The sequence below is a fragment of the Electrophorus electricus genome, chromosome 14 (assembly GCF_013358815.1).
Source record: "Electrophorus electricus isolate fEleEle1 chromosome 14, fEleEle1.pri, whole genome shotgun sequence".
Classification (NCBI taxonomy): Eukaryota; Metazoa; Chordata; class Actinopteri; order Gymnotiformes; family Gymnotidae; genus Electrophorus; species Electrophorus electricus.
Window position 1 is genome coordinate 14,185,359 of NC_049548.1, and position 21,986 is coordinate 14,207,344.

At 40.2% G+C, this 21,986-nt stretch overlaps 1 protein-coding gene across 1 annotated transcript in view; it reads right to left on the reverse strand.

The window, feature by feature from the left end:
- Positions 1–5,281, reverse strand: part of aatkb (apoptosis-associated tyrosine kinase b) — a 39,938-nt gene extending 34,657 nt beyond the window's left edge. Inside the window, exon 1 of the mRNA XM_027013062.2 lies at positions 4,668–5,281. Coding sequence (XP_026868863.2) covers positions 4,668–4,749 — 82 coding nt within the window. The 5' untranslated portion in view covers positions 4,750–5,281. The remainder of the gene's footprint in view (positions 1–4,667) is intronic.
- Between the last annotated feature and the right edge of the window lie 16,705 nt (positions 5,282–21,986).

Sequence of the window (21,986 nt, forward strand, 5' to 3'; positions counted from 1 at the left end):
AGGCAGCTGCTGTCTCAGTTGTTTGTTTGGGGTTCCCTGAGAATGTAACTGACCATGTTTTGATAGCAAATTGGCTTATCTAGGCTACCAGGCTATCCCCAGCCTCTGTCCCATAGCCAGCCATGTCCCTGTACTGTTTGATGGTAGCATCAAGAATTAGCATTAGCATTAGCCCAGAGGTGCAACAGCAAAAAAGATTGCCATTGGGAGAGGCAGGTGCCAGAAGGGAATTCAAAGCGGGACTTCGTACTTACACCTATTGGACAACTTTGACATTTCCCTTATGTTTGGCATCTCGTGTAGTAAGAGATGCTGTTTTGACCAATGCCCCCCCCCCCCTTAATTTTGCCCTCCCATATCAGACATGCCCACTCACAAAATAGCAGAGAACTTTGAGAGACTCTGACTAAGGTGTGAAGTCATATCTGCTGCATGAGTCAAATTATGTTGACAAGTTGTTTTTGTATCATGGTTGAAAGCAAGATAACCAGCGACATGTCTAGAATGGATCTGCATGTATGTCTCTGGCTCACAGTAGCAGTTACTCCATCTACTGGCAAATGTCAAATGGCAAATGTCTCTCTTTGCACCCCCTGTGCACAGTGAAAAAGCTCTTCCTGGATAGCAGTTATTAGATACACAGGCACACACACACACACACACACACACACACACACACACACACACACACACAGGTACACTAGAATAGCCTGGCCATTTCATTCAGTTCATATTTACAAAAGGCTGCTGTGCTTGATTTGCTTAGACTGAATAAATAAACTTTATCAACAGGAAGAGACTCAACTTTATAGAGGCAGAAGACACAAACCATCATGATGCCACTTACTCAGTTACGGTTTCAATAGCAAAAAACAGGGGTTTGTTGGATAAAATATGCAGTTGATGTTTTAATTGACACAAATAAGCTACTAAAAGATTTATAATATTACAGACATGTTGGCAGACAGAGGGAGAGGGTGTTTTCCTCTAGATGCACTCTTCCTGCTTTCAGAATCAATTATCTTCCACTTCTGCACACTCCCATACTCTCTCACTATGTACACACACTTACACACAGACACAAACATAAAATAGTTCTTCAGTAGGTGCGACCGAGGGATACTCAAGCCTGTAGAACAGTAGCATTTGAAAGAAGATGAAAGCATCGAAACAAACAAAGCTGACTCATTTGCTGGAGTGGATGAGCCTTGGAAAATCAGAGGACTGGCACATTGCTGAAAAGCAGAAAAGCCTATATGAATGATACGGTTAAGCGAAAAGGTTCTCGATCAAACCATGCACGTTGAGAGAAAGTCCACCCTAACAGTTGTATTTGCAGTGCTGTGTGGTTTAAAAGCACATTTGTTACCTGAAGTGAAATTCATCACAATTACAGTGAAATCTGGGGGGGGGGGGGGGGGGGGGGGGGGAGAAGGTATGCTTATCGCATGTTTGCCACTCAACAAACCTAGACAGATCATACTGCCACATCCTAAAATGTAACCTGATCTACATTGTTTACAAGTAAGCCAGCACTCTGTCTCTTCCCTTTTATCTCATACGCATACAGATATGCAGCATTTATGCTAGTTTTAACCCACACATCAGTGCCCTTTCAACTGCCACACAGTTCCCAGATTAGCCCTATCGCACAGCACTTTCCTGGACGTATGCAGTGTACCTTGTTCCAGTTCCAGCAGGGCTGCAGCTTCTCTTTTCTTTTATCTTGCCCTGATGTGTCTTCTATATATGATGTAGTGTCGCTCCCTTTCTGATTAAAGCCTCAGAACGGTTAGTTCTTTGCTGAAGAGGACACTCTACTCTTCTCTTACCCAACACTGATCCAAGGTCAATGCAACACTGCATCCAGAAGAAGATGGTACAACTGAGTGATGTAAATCTTCAAATCATTATATCCCAGACGTGTACCACATAAATGATGTGCTGATTACAGGAATAGTTTAAGTTCCACTCCAGTTTAAGCCCACAGGTCCAGGAAGCCTGCAGCGACGGCTGTCTGAGTAAATACCCGGTGAGGAATCTGAGATGGGACGGATGCCAAGTCTGCTGGTACGTACCCATCAGCCCTTTCTGCTGCACGGTGATGTCATGAGTATTATCTTCAGCTGTCCACATTCTACTGAAGGAACAATATGTAATATCTCGCTCTCTCTCTCTCTCTCTCGGTAATCACAGGATCTCTGACTCACGCGCTCTCTCATGCACGCACACACACACTGAAACATACCCAACCACCTCTCTCTCTTTTTTCTCTCTGCCTCGCTCTATAATCATAATATATCTGACTTTTTTCCTGTCTCTGCCACACACCCCCAGCTGAACAAATTCAATTTAAATTTATAGCATTTAGCTGACACGTTTATCCAAAGCAACTTACAATTATACAATTGAATACAACTTGAGCAATTAAGAGTTAAGGGTCTTGCTCAGGGGCCCGACAGTGGTGGGGCTTAAACTGGAAACCTTCAGATTAATAGTTGAGTACCTTAACTACTGAGCTACCGCTGCCAAATTCCATTTTTCCATCTTTCATTATACGAAAATCATCAAAGAACTGATACCATGTATAAATAGTAGAAAATTGTTTGTAGAAAGTTCTAAATTGTATATATTTAATTGTATTACTACACCACACCTATTTGGTTTAGTTGCTCCTTTCTAGTCAGATGTTCTGAAAATGTCACTAATTTTGCTGCCCGTTAAAACTGGCTGATATGCGAATCATTTTCTATGCTTTGACTCAACAGAGTGCCTCATTGGCTCAACTGCATAAGCAGGTTCATGTCATGGCTTAACGGCATTGCCCATGAGCACTGCCATTGAGCCCTTGAATAGGACCCTTACCCCAAAACTACTGTCAAGTTGCTGTGTCCCAGAGTCCTGCACCCCGAGTCCCCGGCACAGTGACTCAGAGTACAAGCGTAAAGTTACCAGTGCCATACCAAGGATGGAAAAATAATATGTATAAGACATGCAGGTGACTGATATTTGATAATATTCCATATATTCCTTAGCTACTAAGCTCAATGGCTTTATCCAAGTTCCAAGAGAGGAATTGCACCTTAAAAACAAAAGCCAGAAATCAAAGAATAATTAGTCTGACAGCAGTGACAAAACAAGAAGACGTGGTCGCTGTTCTAAATAAATGTAAAACTGAGACTGTTCAAAGACACTGTGCCACTCCCAGATCCTCCTAGAAACCAGCAGGGCCCTGCGGCTATGTCCTGTCTTTTCCTGTCTCCTCCCTCAGACCCGAGCCTCATCCCAACTGTCAATCAACCCAATTAAAAGCAGTGTCACAATGAGCCAGTGGGATTTGCCCTGAGCTCTCACAGATCATAGCTATAACTGGCAAAGCATATAAAAGGACCCCATGGCTCACCCCGGTATATGCAGTCTGCAGGGGTGCATGCTAAAATTATTCACTATCACTTCTGGCTGCTTCAGATCATCACAGGCGCATATCAACTGGGGCCGGAACAGCAGAGCCAAGAAACGGTAAGGTGTCTGCAGGGTGTAATGGAGTTCCGCTATGCAGAAGCACAGAGCGTGTCTGGCAAATGTCTGCTACATGGCTGCCTTTCCTCATGAGATGACTTTCGATCAAGGCTTGCAAGACCCTGGTCACCATAGAGAACCACTTATAGAAGAATCAGGCACAGAGTTGCACAGTGAACTAGGTCAGAGAGGAATAATCACCATTGCTAACCAGATGAAAGGTGACTCCCTGATACAGGTGAGGGGAATAGATGTTCGAGATTAAAAATGCTTTTCAGGCAATAATAAAGATTTGTAATCTGGGAGTGAGTAAGGTGAAACTAAGAAGCAAGCATATCAGGCTCAAGATAGAGATTAATATTAACATTTCCTGATTTTTATGAATTGAAAAATAACTGGTCAAATGCACATGCAGAGATAACGTTTAAGTATTGTGGAGTAGTAGAATACCACTGATTGCTCAGGGTCTAGCATCGGTTGCTACATATTCCACACTTCTACCAAGGTTTTAGTATTCGTCATGTGTTAGTCATTGCCATCTACATTTAATTAATTCTCCTTACTCACACCATCCAAGAGGCTAAAGGGACTTCTCTAATTACAGATGACCATTCATACCAAGCCACCAAGACACTAATCTCAACCCCCTCAACCTCCCACCTCCGTATCACTGAAGTCTCGAAACGAGATTTACTCGAGATTGCGAACTTATAAGGTCAAGGGAAATAGTAGATATGCCTAAAACATATTTAAATCCTAGATTGTCTGTAGTTCTTGCTTATATTAGTCTCCCTTTCCCTCTTAAAACAGACATTTAAAACATACAGAACTAGATCAAACGTGGAAAGGTACAGACTGTGGCATAAACACGCTTTGAAAACGGTACTGTGCCGAATACAAACAGCATCCTTGTAAATACCTGCAGCTCAAAAGAGTTTGTTACTCGCAAATTCGTGCAAATGAAGCTTATTATATGAAGTATATTGTACCGATAGGAAGATGTGCGAAAAAAGAAGCTTTTATCAAAAAGTCCACGTGTTGTGCACGTCACAAAATGTGCGGCATGTGTTGTATTTTTATTGGGGATAAATGAACCAGAGCCTTACAGGCAAAAGAAATACATGTAAAGAATAATAAAATAAACCCACCTGAATCAAAATGTGAGCTCAATGCGAAGCTGGGGTTGAAATACGACGCAGACATGATCGTTAGCACTAAAGCAGCGGACATCCTGTTAAACCTGAAGATACTGGTAGGTTTTGCATTAAAACGTACAATCGTTGTTTGGCGGATAAATCAGTATTGTCTCTGACAGAGTGTTATTTTCTCGCCTGAAAAACGGCTCTTGTTAGCTCAGCATTCGCCTACATTTTATAAGGATTGAAAACGAAACAGATAATTCCACCAGTTCCACAGTCATGTTAATCTTAGTCAGCGTCAGCCGTTGGCATTTTCTTCTAATATTCCATCATTCATTCCTGCGGAGGTTGGATTGTCGTTGCGGAGGCACCAGCGAGCAGCTCAGTTGCCCCTGGTACATGTTCACGAATATCTGTCCTCTTTATTCGCTGCACCAAACGACGCGCAAGTCCGATGGACCATTCCTTCGAAAGCCAGATACACGAACAACAGAAAACATGTCAAAACGCGAGACTGCCCAATAATTCTACCTGGCTGTAGTTTCACAGCGAATTTGGCGGGAGCTGTCCAGTGCTGAAACAAAGCGCCATCTTGCTCGCTGTTACTCCAGAGTCCCAGAGTGTATGCTGTTCCGTTTCGCTCAACGCTGCGCTGGAATCTGATGGGGGAGGGGATGCGCCAGAAAAGACTACTGAAAAAAATGGTTTTAAGTTGGGAATGACGCTAACACTTCATGCGCCAACAAGTCAGAGAGAACGTACAAAATGCGCAAAATATTGGTCTTCATATTAATTTTCATGCGTACTGTACATGCACAGACGTAATGACACTTCATTTTTAATACTGAATATATGTTAAATAGATGCAACCCCATAGGGCATGATTAAAGGTTGAATTAGTACATAATGAAATGGTGTATTTGGTTCACATTTTAAGGCGCATTCACAGGCGCTTCATAAACCAGACGCATGTTAACTACGTCTAGTATCGTTTACACAATATAATAATATATATTGTGAAAGGTTTTGTGCAATTGACTAGCTTTTGTGGACTGTAGGAATGCTCCTGTCAAGATGGAACAAAAGCCACTACAACATCATAAAAAGCACATCATAAGATTATAGTAGTCTCTCAGCTCAAGGACTGCCTCCCAAAACTGCTTCACAGTATTCTCTGATGGCCCATATACTACTGCTTCTTTCATTGTCAACGTATCCATGTTATTTGTGAGGGGTGAATAGGATGCTTTCAGCAATGTTATTTTGTCCATTTTTAGTAATGTTCCGATCCCAGCTATTGTTTTGCTGAGCCGCTCTGCATTAGTGTGTGTTATTGTGTCTGCCATCCCATTGCTGCTCCAAACTGGTAGTTTGCACCTGCTGTACCTGACTGGCTGAATCCCATCCCCCAGTTCCTATAAAATATATGCAAAATTCTTTAGCCTACAGACTGCTTTGCTGCTTCCAGTCGAATCATCTATTTTTGGTCTGCATCATATATTTGTGACTTTGGATTTCTGTAAGTATGCCCGACCCCTTTGCCTGTTTTTGAATTCGCCTTTTGCCTCAGACATTTGGAATTGTTTTACTTGAATACATTCACCTCTTTAAGTAGTGCACACTGCAGGAAGTTGGAGTATAGAGCTTGACCCCATATGCGTTCGCCCTTTTTTCCTGTTTCACATTAGTTAGGGAGTTAAGGAAGGCTGGTGGCTTTAGTTTCACTCTGGTTTGACCAGGAAACTGTATTTGACTTTCTCTATTTCACTTTGGTTTTTTTTATTGTTTTGGCCTCGTCAGCTCGTGAAGTTACAACCTGCTACCAAATTAAAAAAGTCAAGTCACAAATGAAACAGCATCCCAGCTTTTCTCTGTTGCAGTCTGAATCCACACTAGGCCATAACAATGCTTATTTAGACTAAATGTGGACTGATCATTTATATACATGTTAAAGCTATATCAATATATCGCAATATATTTAAATTCCTCATACCATGCAGTTAAAACAACAATGGCAAACAAAACTGCAGATAGTGGGTAGCAATTAGTATGATTTTTTATAATGCTAATAAGTAACTATTTGATTCATTAAACTATTTAGTTTATTATACATTATCATTTTAATGATAATGTTCATTATTCATGAAATATTATCATTTTAATGATAATGGCCATTATTCATTAGACATTATCATTTCTTCGTTAAAACTGCTGTTTTTGCTGATCCCAACCTGCTTGTTACACATTTCATTACTTGACTGACCTGAACCATGTTTTGCATCCAGCTATATAGGCAGGATTGTCACCAAGGATTTTGGGCCCCACAACAAGATATCATATTAGGACCCAATGAAATAAATATCATATTTAGGGCTCCTGTCATACACAGGCCCTTAGCTTACAAACAATTTTACACCCCCCAAGCCAAGCCATGGCTCTCTTGTTTGAAGGAAGCACATGGAATATTAAATGCAATTGATCAAAGATATATTCTAACTCAGACAGTTCTGAGGCAAACCATCCACCACTGGGAGAGAGGATAACACCCAGGACAGTGCATTTCACTTCAAAAAGCCTGTTCTTCCCACAAACACATGATATACTATATATATATATATCAATCCCTGAAGATGATCAGAGATTTTTTTTTTGGCTCAACAATTGGTCTGCTGAGTGTCTCCTGTGTGACATATAATTCAAACACAAAGGCACAGAGTCGTAATGTCAAGCATTCTGTTTCTCTGATTCACAATCACTCTGTCTGGGTTGTCGTGGCAACACTATGAAGGTAGAGCGTGTGGGCTGCACAGTGTGCTCTCACTCTTTCTCTCGTTTCCCTGTTTCTCTGTCTTTCTCTTTCCCGTCTCCACGGCTGTTTTTCTCTCATGCTTTAACTTACAATCTCTCTTTTTCTTTATCTTTCACATGCAGTCTCTTTCATTCCCTCGGCTTTTTAATGGACGCAGTAGACTACTCTGGCTGAACTGAAATGAGCAGTGACATTCATTCTAAATGAGGGTCACTCAAATCATGGGAACCAAAATGTCAGTTTTGTTCCCATGATTTCACATCCATAAGGAGTTAAGGGTAGGTTCAGGAGGAAAACCTACACTCCCTTAATCTCCTGAGCTCTGAGAATACTCTGCCATCGTGTGTGTGTGTGTGTGTGTGTGTGTGAGTGTGTGTGTGTGTGTGTGTGCGTGTGTGTGTGTACATATCTGTAATCAGTACACCGTCAAAGATGTGTCGTCCGCAGAACCCTGCTCTCTAGAGTACTGACATCTTTATTTGAATTCTATTGTTATTTACTTTGCTATTTTTTATTTGTGGCCATGTCTTCGCCTAGTCTTGCCACAGTTTTATGTCTTTTATATTCTGTGTCCACTGAGCCTGTTCTATATCTACAGGCAAGGCAGGATGAAAGTGCATAGATGGACTGATTGTCTTATTGCAGGCAGAGCCAAAGGCATCAAATGTAACAACACCCAGCAGATATAATGAAGGCAAAGAACACAAAAGAGTAAACATGGAGAACAAATTAGAAAACTTGCTATGAATGAATGAATGACGTGATAGTTATATATCGCCTTTCAAGGAACCCAAGGTCGCTTTACATTTAACACACAGCTTTATATCCAGTCACACACCAGTGGGAAGCAGCAGGCAATTGAACACAGTGTACTTATAACCGGAATCCTCACCCCCTCCCAGGGGGACTGAATCAGGTGCAAGGAGGGGAGAGAGGACAACACCCAGGAGCACCATCCACTACTGGGCATGCAGCCACACAAACATTCACACACCCTTGCACTAGGACACTGTTATTAGACAAGACCTGAGATGAACCAGGCAAAACAAGGAATGGCTGGGAATAATCAGCAGCAGAGAAAGAACACAAACAAAACACAGGGCTGAAACAGACAAACAAGGAATGGCTGGGAATAGTCAGCGGCAGAGAAAGAACACAAACAAAACACAGGGCTGAAACAGACAAACAAGGAATGGCTGGGAATAATCAGCGGCAGAGAAAGAACACAAACAAAACAAGGGGTGGAAACAGGAAGCAAAGCTAAAACAAAGGAAAACATGTATGCCATAGGGATCACAACAGGAGGGGCAACTGTGAAACTGCACTTTAATTTTACTTATTTAAAATTATCTATTTTTGAGCATCTGTCCTGGGGTATGTTTCGGCATTGCACTTGGTATGAGGTTTTGTGCTTGTGAGTGACTGGTCTCAACTGAGGTCTGCTCACCTTCTAGCTAAATTTAAGATTTAAGACTCATCTAATTTAGGACTCATTTAAGACATCATAGTGGCCCTATCATTTGACTTGCAACTAAGATAAAGAATACAATACGAGATGTTTTGCAGTATACCCTGCAGCTTCAGTTCTGTTTTATTAAACATTACCATTGTTTGTAATCTAAAGATGTATGATCTGAAATGCAGCCAAATATACTCATATAAAAAATATTTTGCCTTGGCACAATGACCATACACACATGCCAAAATAAACTTTCAGAAAGATGGAACACAAATGGTGTCTGACTAAATTATAAATATTCCACTCTACCTCTCTGAGGATTGCAACTTTGTCATGGTGAAGGGGTTTGCATATGTCAGTCATGCTCAGGGCTATGTTATGAGAAGTTCCAGTAGGCTCACCCTTGGTGAACAGGCCTGAAGGAAGAGGTCAGTCAAAGAGTGGTCCAGCAGACCCCCATGGAAGGTGCTTATATAAGTACAAGTAGTACCTTGCCCAGATTAGGGACACCAAAACATGCTCCTGGAACCAGGCCTGGGTCAGTGTCTTAGGGGAACAACTGTATGTCGGGTTACTCACATAACTTTGTTGGGCTCAGCCCATAACGGCAATATAGATCAATTGTGTGGTTACACCACCTGCAAGGTGAAGGGTTGGAGTTGGATGTAATGGCAGTTGGGAGATTTGGACTAGATAGTATTAGGATTAGACCATGGTGATGGAAGCTGACTCTGAGAAAATGGAATGTCACATCTTTGGCAGGGAAACAGCCTGAGCTGATATGTGAGATAAAATTTTACCCGCCTTCCTTGAAACAAAACTCAATGATCGATTTTGTAAACATTTCAGATGACTTGAAGCATTCAAGTGAAGAGAGGGGTAGATTGATCATCATTTGGTGGTGAGCTGGATTTGTCAAAAGGGGTTTTGACTTCCACCTTCGGCAGGACTACCAAGTGTCGTGAAGAAGAGGTCTGAATGGACCATGTTAAAAAAACCTCAATTGTAGAGAGTGACATGAAGAGGTATGTGCAAAGCCATTAGTGCCTGAGATGGCAACAATTCTAATAAATGCTGTTGGTCAGAGAAGCCATCAAGATGAAGAAGCATCTCCATATTCATCTCAAGAGAGATCTCCATAGTTATTTGATAGGTATTGGTGGGTCACAAGGGCTGCAGCTAAGTCAGTTGCTAAGGTGAAATATGGGACAGCACACCCCACACCAGTATGGAACCACCACCAGCCTGCACAGTGCCTTGTTTGAAACTGGGATCCATGGCTTAATGGGGTCTGCACCACACATGAACTCTACCATGAGCCCAAAACAATTGGTACTGTGACTCATCAGAGCATTCCACATGTTGCCAGTCCTCTAGGGTCCAGATGGCAACTGCACAAGCCCAGGTGAGGTGCTGTGTCAGGTGTTGTGGTGTTAACAGAGGCACTCTGGTCGGTCTTCTGCTCCCATATCCCATGGAAGCAAAAGAATGCTGCACTGACCTGTGGGATATGTGCTTATAAGTTTATAGGAAGTACTTATTATGCTGTTAGTTTTCCATTCGACATTATCCAGATGAAGATGATTTCCCCTCCTGAGCTTTGGTTTCTCTCTATTTTTTTCATCTTGTTCTAGGGGAATATTTCCTTGCCACTCTTGCCTTGGTTTGCATGTTAGACTCTAGACTCTAGACTTAGACTCTCTGTATAGATGATTTCTGTAAAGATGCAGTGTGACAACTCATGTTGTAAAATGCACTATACAAAAAAATTGAATGGAATCAAATACATTATTCTCCAAAGTATAAATCTACAGTACAAGCATATCTAATAAGAGTGAGTCTAATGTTGATGTCAAGTCAAGTCAGATTTATTTATATAGCTCTTTTTACAACAGCCACAAAGCAGCTTTACAAATGTCTGGGTCCAAGCCCCCAGTGAGCAAGCCAAGGGTGAGAGTGGCAAGGAAAACCTCCCTAGAGCACGAGGAAAAAACCTGGAGAGGAACCAAAACTCAAAGGCGTCCCATCCTTCTCTGGCTGACAACGAATACTACAAAAGAAACAATAAGGAGCAGAATAAGTAGTGAAAGAGAGAAAAATAAATATATCATAAATATATCAATAATAATAAAAATAATAAAATAAGCAATCAATGTCTAGTCAAGTTTTCTAGAAGTCCTAGTCTGGTCCCAATGGTGTACACATGTCTAAAACACATCCTGCACAAGAACATCCCTCAAGGGCAATGGAGAAGTAGTTGGCTGGGGTGGAGGTGTGGTGGGCTACAGCAGGGGGCATCAGGGGGTGGTGGGAGTAGCCATGGCAGCATGTTGACGTGTTGAGGCTCAGTAACAACATGACATCGGGGTAGGTGTACCTCAGCAGAAAGAGAGAATAGATTATTAGGCATGTCCAAGTACAAAGGTAAATTAGGGAACTATAATGTGCAAAGATGGACTCTGGCAGATCTAGCTATGGCAGCACAGCTAAAAGGATAGAGCCAGAAGGAAACACAGGCATGAGGGCACCCTGGAACATCAGCACTCCACCTCTCTCTGTCAACAAACATAAGTGATAAAGCACAGGTGAAGTGACAACATCATATCATCCCAGTTTTATCATAACTCTCAATGCCCATGGACACTCAGATGCCTGATTGTACAGATATGTTTTCAGCCTAGGCTTAATTACTGAGAGTATGTCTGAGTCTTGATCATTTACAGGAAGGTTATTCCATAGTGTGGGAGCTTTATAGAGAAAAGCTCTGTCCCCTGCAGTAGATTTTCTTATTCTTGGTACTAGTAAAGAGCACCTTTCGATCTAAGTAGACATCGTGAGTCGTAATGCACTAGGAGTTCTCTAAGGTACTGTGGGGCAAGACAATTCAGTGCTTTGTAGGTCATTAGAAGTATTTTATAATCAATACGAAATTTTACTGGAATCCAATGTCACATTGCTAAGATAGTATTGTAAGTAAAAATGTTTAGTTCTAGTAAGAATTCTGGCTGCTGCATTTTGAACTAGCCTGAGCTTGTTTAAGTACTTAGTGGTACAGCCAGAGAGTAAGGCATTGCAGTAGTCCAATTTTGAAGTGATGAATGCATGGACTACCTTTTCTGCATTAAATGAGGAGAGTATGTTCTTAAACTTTGCAATGTTCCTGAGGTGGAGAAAGGCGGTCATAGATATATTATTTACATGAGCTTCATATGAGAGACTGGTATCCATAATCACTCCAAGATCTTTAACTGTTAAAGACGATGTGATTGGTAGACCAATGAGGTTCATTAACTAATTAGAGAGCGAGGATATAGCTGTCTGTAGGAATAACAGAAGCACTTTTGTTTTGTCAGGATTAAGTGAGTGAAAGTTTCTCAACATCCAGTGTCTGATGTTCTTTATGCATTCCTCAATATTACTAAGCTGATATATGTCCTCTGGTTTGGCTAAGACATATAGCTGAGTATCATCAGCTTAGCAATGTAAACTAGCTCAGTGTTTATGTCATGGGATGCCCCCACCAAGTCACGTGGTATGGCCTGTATGGGGGTAAGGGGGTTTACTCATTTGCGGCCACACCCCCATGAGGGCACACACCTGTACAGGGTTAAGCGTCAGTGTTCGTTGGGCTATTTAAACCCCTGTGGGTGCTCCCCTCACTGTTGGTCATTGTTTGTTAGCATCTGTGCATAACGTTAATGTCCACGTTCGTGTAGCCCTTCTTAATGTTTGTTTAGCTGTTGTGCCTGTTTATATTGTCTTCAGTTACGTGTGAGTTATCCATTACTGTTATATGTGAGTGCCACAGTTACACTGCGTGTAAATAAATGTATTTCACAGTCACGGGAGTCTGTGCGTCCTGCTCCACGCCCTTCGACACTCGGGCCACCATGTCACAGTTTACATATAATGTCATCTATAGATAGCATATATATAAAGCAAAAAGCAAGGGCCCCAGAACAGATCCTAGTGGGACACCATAGCTAACCTTGCTGAAAAGTCTCAATTTATGTTAACAAACTGGTAGTGACAGGCAAGAGTTATTCCCCTAATCCCAACAACATTTGTGAGTCTATCTAGTAAAATGTTGTGCTCTATAGAATCAAATGCTGCACTCAGATCAAGCACTATAAGTAAAGCTTCAGCGTTTCTAGGATCTTGGAAATAATTTGAAGGTTTGAGACTGGCCTGTAGTTTGACAGCTCACATGGGTCGAGGTTAGATTTTTTTTGATAAGTGGTCTGATTACTGCTAATTTGAATGATGAGGTATGTAGCCAATATTCAAAGAGGAGTTTATTACATTTAGTAAAGGTTCAATTACTTCAGATAAGATTTCCTTAAGAAAGTATGTGGGCAGTGAATCTAGTAAGCAAGTGGAGGATTTTGAGTGCAAGATCAGAGATGTAAATTCAGGTTCTTGGATAGGAATAAAGGATTCTAGAATATTTTTTGGCTTGGTTGTTCTGATCTCTAAATAGCTGCCCAATGTCACATTAATACTCTGAATGTTATCTCTAATGTGCTTAATTTTATCATTTTACCATTATCAATAAATTCATGAGCTCATTACTTCTATGTGAATCTGAGCATTGGTGTCAGTTTTATTCCTAGTTAGATGTGCAATTGTACTAAATAGAAATCTAGGATTATTTTTGTTATTTTTTATTAGTGTTGAGAGATAAGATGTTTGAGTGGTAATACATGCCTTTCTATACTTGAGAAGGCTCTCTTTCCATGCGAGCTGAAAGACTACAAGTTTAGTGTGGTTCCATTTACATTCTATTTTCCGTGTGGTGTTTTAAATTGCAAATGTGATCATTATGCCAAGGTACAAATTTCTCGTCCCTAATTTTTTATTCTAAGTGGAGCAACATCACTGAGTGTGCAGTAAAATACTAATTATAAGCACTCAGATATTTGATCAAGTTCCATGGGGTTTGAGGGTATCCCAGTCATAAATTATAAGTCTGGGACATTAACAATAAATCTAAATGTAGTGACTGACATGACTGTGCATCTGGTGTGGTAGTGAGGCGAGATTACTATATTGTGGTTCATATGTACTGTAGTTCAAATGAAATAAAGGAATGGCCTGAGGTGGAATCAGACAGGCGTAGTATGACTATGTTCTCTGTGTCTACACCATTTGTCGGTACTAAATCACGTGTATGTCCACCAGAGTGAGTGGGTTCTATTATACATTGGGTGAAACCAATTCATTCTAGTATAGAACTAAAGGCCAAGCTCAGAGGTTCTTGGCCAGTGAATATTGAAATCACCAACAATAATAGCTCTTTCTACTAAAGTGACTAAATTAGAGAGGAAATCTGCAAACTCTTTAATAAATTCTGAATAGGGTTCTTGTGGCCTGTAGATGCCAATTAGTGGAAGAGGCTGGGTGGAAGAGGCTGATCTGGTCGGGCAAGTTCTTCATAGTTTAAAAGAGAAAAAATACAAGAGTAGTTTAAAAACATTACAAATATATGAAGTACACATATAGATGGAAGATGGAAGAAATGAGCTCCAAGTGACCTGAGATGAGTAAATGAATACATGTGGAGACTTAAACAACCAATCTAGCTCGCTTACCAAATGTCTTCAATCAATGTAAGTTTCCAGGAGGGAGCAGCTATCTGGGAATAATACTGACACCAAATAATTAGGCGGCCTCAAACAATTAAGGACTACAACTCTCCTGGCAACTATATAACAAACTGAAAGGATGAGACTCATACAAAGTGTTTCCAGGGCTCAAACTAATGGTGCCTCAAGGAAACATCTATTCTAACCAATAATAGATTAATATTGTGTGAACAGTATGTCTCCCTAACATCTGTATGCATTTTAGATCCATTATGACAAACGTGGACTTTTGCCATGTCAACACTAAATCGATGTTCCACTTTTCAAGTAAGAGAAGCTTTTATAATAATATTATCCAACAGCAACAGTGTTGCTAAAAGTTGTCAGAAAAAAAGCTCTCTACCTTCATAATCTAGACATATGTTATCATATCAGACCATCCAGTTTCCAGTTTTTCTTCCATTGCACTGTACTGAATTAATCACTGTCATAAAACCATTTAGAACAAACAGTAAATACACAAAAGGCTATTTATATATGTTGCTCCTAAATTCCTCTATATGCTGTCATAATTTCTATTTAATTCAAGGATAAAAATGAAGAGAGTAGCAGGTCCTGTTCTTTATTGCAGGTCAACGTTAACAAGCATTATTGAGGCATCCTTCAGAGAATGTCTGACAATCTGCACAAAGAACCCAATTTTTTATATAGTTTTCAGGAGTGATTATGTAATGGCCCCACCTTCTTTTACAGTACTAGTGTTTAAAATCCAAATCCATTTATATACAAACCATACCTCATTAAATATATTCAATACCATTTGGAGCTTGCTACCATTAGAGTCCAAGAGAAGACTTCTCTTTAAAAAAGAATTCATCTTACATACGGTTTTTGCCTGCAGAGAGGCCTCTGCTCTGTACACGGATCATTATAGAAGGATAAAGAATCTCTATTATCATGTATGTTTTATATTAGTAATATTTCTAATTAAATGTTTAAACCACTTTTTATTACCTCACACTGTCATAAAACCATTTAGAGAAAACACTAAATACACAAAATACTATTAATATATTCTAAAAATAATATAGTCACTTGGCTAAATGATTCACATTTATACTCCAGTTTAAATGGTGTTTCACAGAAACAAAGAAGGTAGAACCTAATGTCAGTGGTTTTGGGTTCAGTTCCTGTTGTAAAAGTTTTGCTGGGAGACTTTATCAATTCGTCATTCCACTTCTAAAGTTTCACTTGAACAGGCAGAGATGTTTAAAATTAAATTTCAAAAGATTATAATAGTACAGTATAAAGTACAGTATAAAGTTGGGGGTTAAAATTGGGATTAGAACCAAGCCATATCAGACACTATGACAAACTACTTCTAGAAGTTTATCGTAGGAACGTTGCCCAAGTATGTTGAGCATGTTTCGTGGTCTGATGTACCTGGAATTGAAATTATAAAAAAAATTGAAATTATAGCGTGCTGTATTTCAGAAATGGCAAAGGATTTAGTGAAGTGTGGAGGCCAGGAGGGGTCGTGGGAAAAATAAAATTAATTTCGAGGGAAAACAATTTACAATTTATGAGCACATTTCCTTAATTTGTTCCCGCCATTTACAAGTCGCTCTCTTATTTTCATCAAATCGTGTGTGTTTTATTCGTGGGATCATTTTCTTAATTCGTAGCCACAATTTACAAAGTCATTCGCTCATGTATCGATCGCTTGCATGTTTGTCATTTTATGGACGTTTTCTTTAATTCATGTGTTCGAGATAAAAAAGTACATATAGGCAGTTTTGTGTGCTTTGTTTAAATTGGGCTACAGTTCTCCCAAACTGTCTGGTGTTTTTGATGGGCTTAGCTTTAACAGATAATTTTTATGTCTTGGCGTGATGAGCCGTGTGATTCTGTGCGTTACTATTTCCAAGGAAACGGTTGCCATGAGGTGTTGCTTTGGTTGTTGTCTCTGCACTCGTGTTGCGTGAATCCCGACTCTCTATTGTAGTCACCCGGGTCAAGTTACCCAATGCGCCTGTCTATTTAACCTTCTTGTTCTGGTGTCTCGGTTTTCGGTTCTGTTTTGGTGGAAGCATCTTTCAAATACTTTCTCAGTGGTGTAACCTCTGTTAAGATCAGTTGTGTTGGATATTCCCTGCGTTCCGCATTTTTTTTGTTTTTGTTTTATACATTTTAACACCCAACTTGCATCCTACCTTGCGCTTCCCCTTCAGTGCTTGATGGAAGAACCAAAAGCGAAAGAGTAACCAAAGCACAACCATGTAGCAGTTGAAAAATAACTTTTAAAAAACGATCACGAAAAACGAATCACATCCGCAACACTGTTGAAGGGGGAAATGGGACAGGTAGCTACAATGTCCTAATGGCGCATCTATTATCCATTAAAGCTAAGCACATAAAGTGTGAACTGTTAGCCTATTTAGCACAGGACAAATAAAACTTCCTACATATTGTTTATCTTGTGCACATTAATTAAAGGGCGGGGCATGGCGGGGACACGAGAGCATGAAAGCAGGTTTGATATTACACACGTTAGGGATTCATTTTAGGCAATTACCTTAATGTAATGTAATTACTAGCGTTTCTCAGTTATTTCAGTCCCACCGGACTGCGTCAGTAAATATTATGGCGCCCTTTACCTTCTGTAAAACTAGCCCTAAAATAACCTCACGATATATTAATCCCATGCGACTTGACATGTGTACATATTCCGTCACATTCTGTGGAAAAGGAGGTTTCCGTGGTTTTATGTATAGAGGCGCCCGAAGAGGCATTTAGTTTTATCGTGCATGGCACAAAAACCTCGAGTGTAGCCTTGCATAGATAAGTTGTTTATTTATATTTTATTTAGAATAGGTAACAATCATGTTGGCCAACAATATTTCGGATTGTAAATTATTTATGTTGTTATTTTGACTCTGCATTTGATGCTTTGTATCCTTTACCACCAACTACAAGCTCCAGAAAAGCCTTTTCTGGGAGTCAGATGTGCAAAACATTAATGTCGATGGCTGGTATCTCAACTGTAGGATGCCACAAACAGTATTTTGGTAGTTGTGAACAGCAGAAGCCACGTATCATGCTTGTTTTTGGTGGTGATGTCAGTCAATAAATCTAATAGCTCTAATAGACATTTCTCTAGAGATAAACACTTATTAGCTTTGAGCTTAGTTTTGCATCTGTGGCTAATAGATGGCGCAGTGCTCATCACTGATCAAATACTCACTTTTTCACCCAAGTTTTGGAAGACCGTTTTTGTCCGTATGTAGTTCAGTAGGTTAAACCCTTACTAATAATGGCTGGTTTGAGACCCAGGTTTGCTCCCTGGGAGTTAAAATCATGAGTAAAATATACAAAACTATACATGTTCATGTGAGCTCTTTTAGCTCACTTGGCTTAGCTATGCCTCTGGGACATAAAACTGCATGTAACTACTATTTATTTTGTGTTATCTTGAATTAAAGAAAATGTCCACACAATTAAAATAAAAAGTGCAAACGATGTCAGCCCAGAGGTTCCTGGGTTGAAGCCTGGCTGCATTTTTAGGATGTGCTTGTCAACATGGATGTCGGTATGGATGGAGACAAAGCCACCGCCTGATGAATGTGGGGTGAAAAGATGAAAACTGTGGTGTGGAGGTCCTGAGTGAAAAAAGGCAGAGAAGGTAGGGAAGAATACAAGTTATAGATATTTTAAGTTTAAAAAAAAACAAAAAACAAAACAAAAACAGGACTTCTAGCAGTACTGAACGTCCACCCCAGTCCAGTTGCACCCCAGTTCTCCCCACCATACCCGACTCCTCCACTAGGAGGACACATGCCACACCTCTCTCCACACCCACCAACCAACCAACAGCATGCTGGGCCCTGCTCGAGAACAACTTACCCAGATTTGAACCCAGAGACCTTCTGTTTTTACTACAAGCAATGCATGAATATCAATGTTTTTTTAGGGAGGTTGTCTTTTTTTTTTTTTTTTTTTTTTACCGCATTTTCTCAACTGGAACACGTTTTGACTTGTAGAAGCAGGTTGAGGGATCCTTAAGATCCATGTTGTAATTGTCACCATCAGCAACAACAGGAACAATTTTTTAAACTAAGCAAGTTAGTTTTCCCTCTACCTACAATTCCAGAAGTCAGACTCTGAAGATGCAGAAGATCTGGGCACCCCAATGATGTGTACCACATACCACATTCTGATTCCATGCCCTGTTTAAATTACATTGGTAGTGGCCAGCACAATGCAATTAACCTTGCACAGGGTAGACATGGACAGCAGTTATTTGGGTGATGATTCTGGGCATCTTGTTAATGTCACCGTAGATATGGGTATCATTGTTGCAGCTCCAGCAGATGAAGTATTTCACTGTTGAAGTATTTTAGAACATTAAGTGGTTGAGAAAACGTCCGCAGTTTGTTTTTTAGCTTCTAAGCATAGGCAGTCTCATCCTTTGTTTGCTGAGTAGTATGATTTTATATTTTCTGAAACTGAAGTGTGTGTGTGTGTGTGTGTGTGTTTACAGTGATGGTTGGTGCTCTGTCCTGGTCTTAACCTTCTCCCCTTTCCCTTCAATTGGTGCAGTCCCCCAGGGGGCTGTGGTTTCTGATTTGCTGTGTACAAAGTGGCTGCTGCTTCTTATTGGTGTGCGAGTGATTGTAAATGCCTGTAATGTGTCCTTGCATTTAAGAAAGGCACTATATAAATAATACTAACATCTTAATGCGAGGGTGATCTCAAAGTCAGACATTTGAAAAAGATCATCTTTAAACGGCAGGGTGAGTATTACACTGAATACACCTTGTAATTAGTGCCCTGATGGTTTTGAGAAACAGGACCCCATTTCGTTTGCCATTATATCATACATGATCAGAAAATAACATTGTGATGCACAGGCGCAGACATTAATTGGTAATGAAAGCTTCTGTACACATGTAGTGGCAAAGAGAAGCTACTGTTCTACTCAGGGGTGGATTTGTCATTTCTTGGACCTCAAGCAATGTTATGTTTGGTGGACCTAATCAAAGACATTTTTATTTTTTTACTGCAAAACGCAACATTTACACACCCCGTAGAATCTTTATAGTAAGAAGATGGCCAGAACGGAACATCCCATTTTCCTTTTCATTCTTTCTTGGGGGGGCACTGGGATATGAGAGTTTCATGGTTACATCATGCCATCATGTTGCCGTGTCTCTTTGGTGTACAACAATGAAAGAAATGCATGTAGCCAGTTTTTTCATTTTTGTGGCCAGCAGGAGCCAACACATTTGTGTAGATGGGTAGTGGTAAAAACCACCACCGCTACTGGCAATTTCAACGTCACAAAGTCACACACAGTCACTGTTTGTGCACTGGACAGACTAATGAAAGTGTGATGAAAGTTTCATGCAAACATTGAGCAGAATTACACACAGTAGGTAACTAGTCTAGAAGCCAGGCACACTAGTACTTGGACTCAAACAAACATATATATGGATATTACCAATATTGGAGGTACACATCATGATTTCCCTTGCAATCACTTTCATAGAGAAAGAATGTGGTAGGTCTAGGAGCCTGCATAGTACTCCTAAAATCTATAACAGAGCAAACGTTCATACTACATACATGACACAAGCAGCGGTTTTGTCCAGTGCAAACACACTACCAATCCAAAAGAACATCTTACTGATCTCATTTGGGCTTACCATTTTGCTGTTACTTCCAGTGACCGGAAATCTGCTGCTCTTAAGACACTCAATTACGCGATTAAACCATGCATCATTAATTAGCAGGCGCCTCCTGCTCTTCAAATATCAAAACCATTACAAAAGCTACATCCATAGCAACCAAATGTCTTATCTGTTCATTCCATGGGGTTCTAAAGTTCAGAGAGTGTAGACCAGGTCTTTTTCTTTGAGTTTCTTAACTTCATAGGAACAACTGGCAATGCAAACAGATGTCATTAACACAATGTCCACTAGCATTAAAATGCCTTTCCACTGGAAATGATGAATCCTTAATTCTGATAGTCCAAAGCTGTTTAACAATATAATCCATTCATAAAAGTGCAGTCCAGAGAACAGCCAAGATTCTACACAGGACTCTCCAGTGCCCAGGCCTCTGGTAAAGAACCAGAGGAAATTTTATATATGTATTTATGTCAAAATTGCAGTGAAGTACAAAAGGTTTCTAGAGAAATGTATGTATGTATGATTGACATGACATGACATGACATGTTCCAGCCATATTTGATTTAAAAAGGTCTGACTGAACATCATGGGGGAAAAATGACTGTGTGAACCCAGTAGCAAAAGAATGTAGGAGAAAGTTATTTTTACACAATTCAGAAATAAGTAACCTTTAGCATAGGTCACACCAAAATAACTTTCATAGAAACATGAATGGCAACATTGGGTATTTTATTGGGCCATTAAAGCACTGAAAACCCACATTACTCTTTGACTTCTAAATAAGTTATATAACACTAGAGGGCTTTGTTTCACATCATGTGGAATTTCATATGTGAAGTGACCCAGAGGATCAATGTCAAGCTATAAATATCAATGGACTAAAAACACTCTAGCTGCATCTAATAACTTCCGCTAAACAAAACCATATCCACTAGGGAGCAGTTATCTGGGAATAGTGTGGGCACCAAATAATTAGTCAAGCTCAAGCAATTAAGCACAACCACTTTCTCCAATAATCTCCAGGAAACATTGACCCCATACCACACTGACTCAAGTGGATTTGTGGCTAGGGGATTTCTGTTGTAATAAAGTTCCCCATTTTCTCAAGCATAAACATGACACCTTTGATTTTTCACAAAGGAAACTACAATAATTTATAAAAGTAAATATAAAAGTAGCTATTCTGTGCATCATGTAATGTTGAATTGTTACACTAGCACTAATGGAAAGGAGAGTCTGTGGTAAATCTACATGCAATTGTGACCAGCGTGACAGTAGACTGACCCATAACTATCTGAGACTCTAATGCAGCACTAATTGCCTCATTCGGTATGGAATTCCAGCTCAGATTTTGGAGGAGACACCCTCATACTCTATAATTTTGCTCCTTCCTGTGGTGTCCAAGCATCTTTCCTGCAACACTGCAAAATATTTGAAATGTATGGCTTTACAAAACGGTCCTACATCCTACAACCATTCCAAACAAGTCTTGCTGCAAGTTTCATATGCAGAAAAGGCCGTAAGGAGCGACGGTTATAGAGACCCTGTTGATCTATTCTGTGGCAACCATGACTGTGTCGGGGCAACACAAAAGTGTGAGTGCTTTCATCAACCAGTTATCTTCCTCACCTCCTCTTGGGGCTTTTTCAGTTCGACCCTGTAACGAATTCAACAGGATCCTGTAACTGTATTCAATCCCCAAAGAGCTTAGGAGAGATACTGGTGATTGCACCCTAAAAATGGACATTCAATTTACATGCTACCTAACTCTTTTCAGTCAGCAAT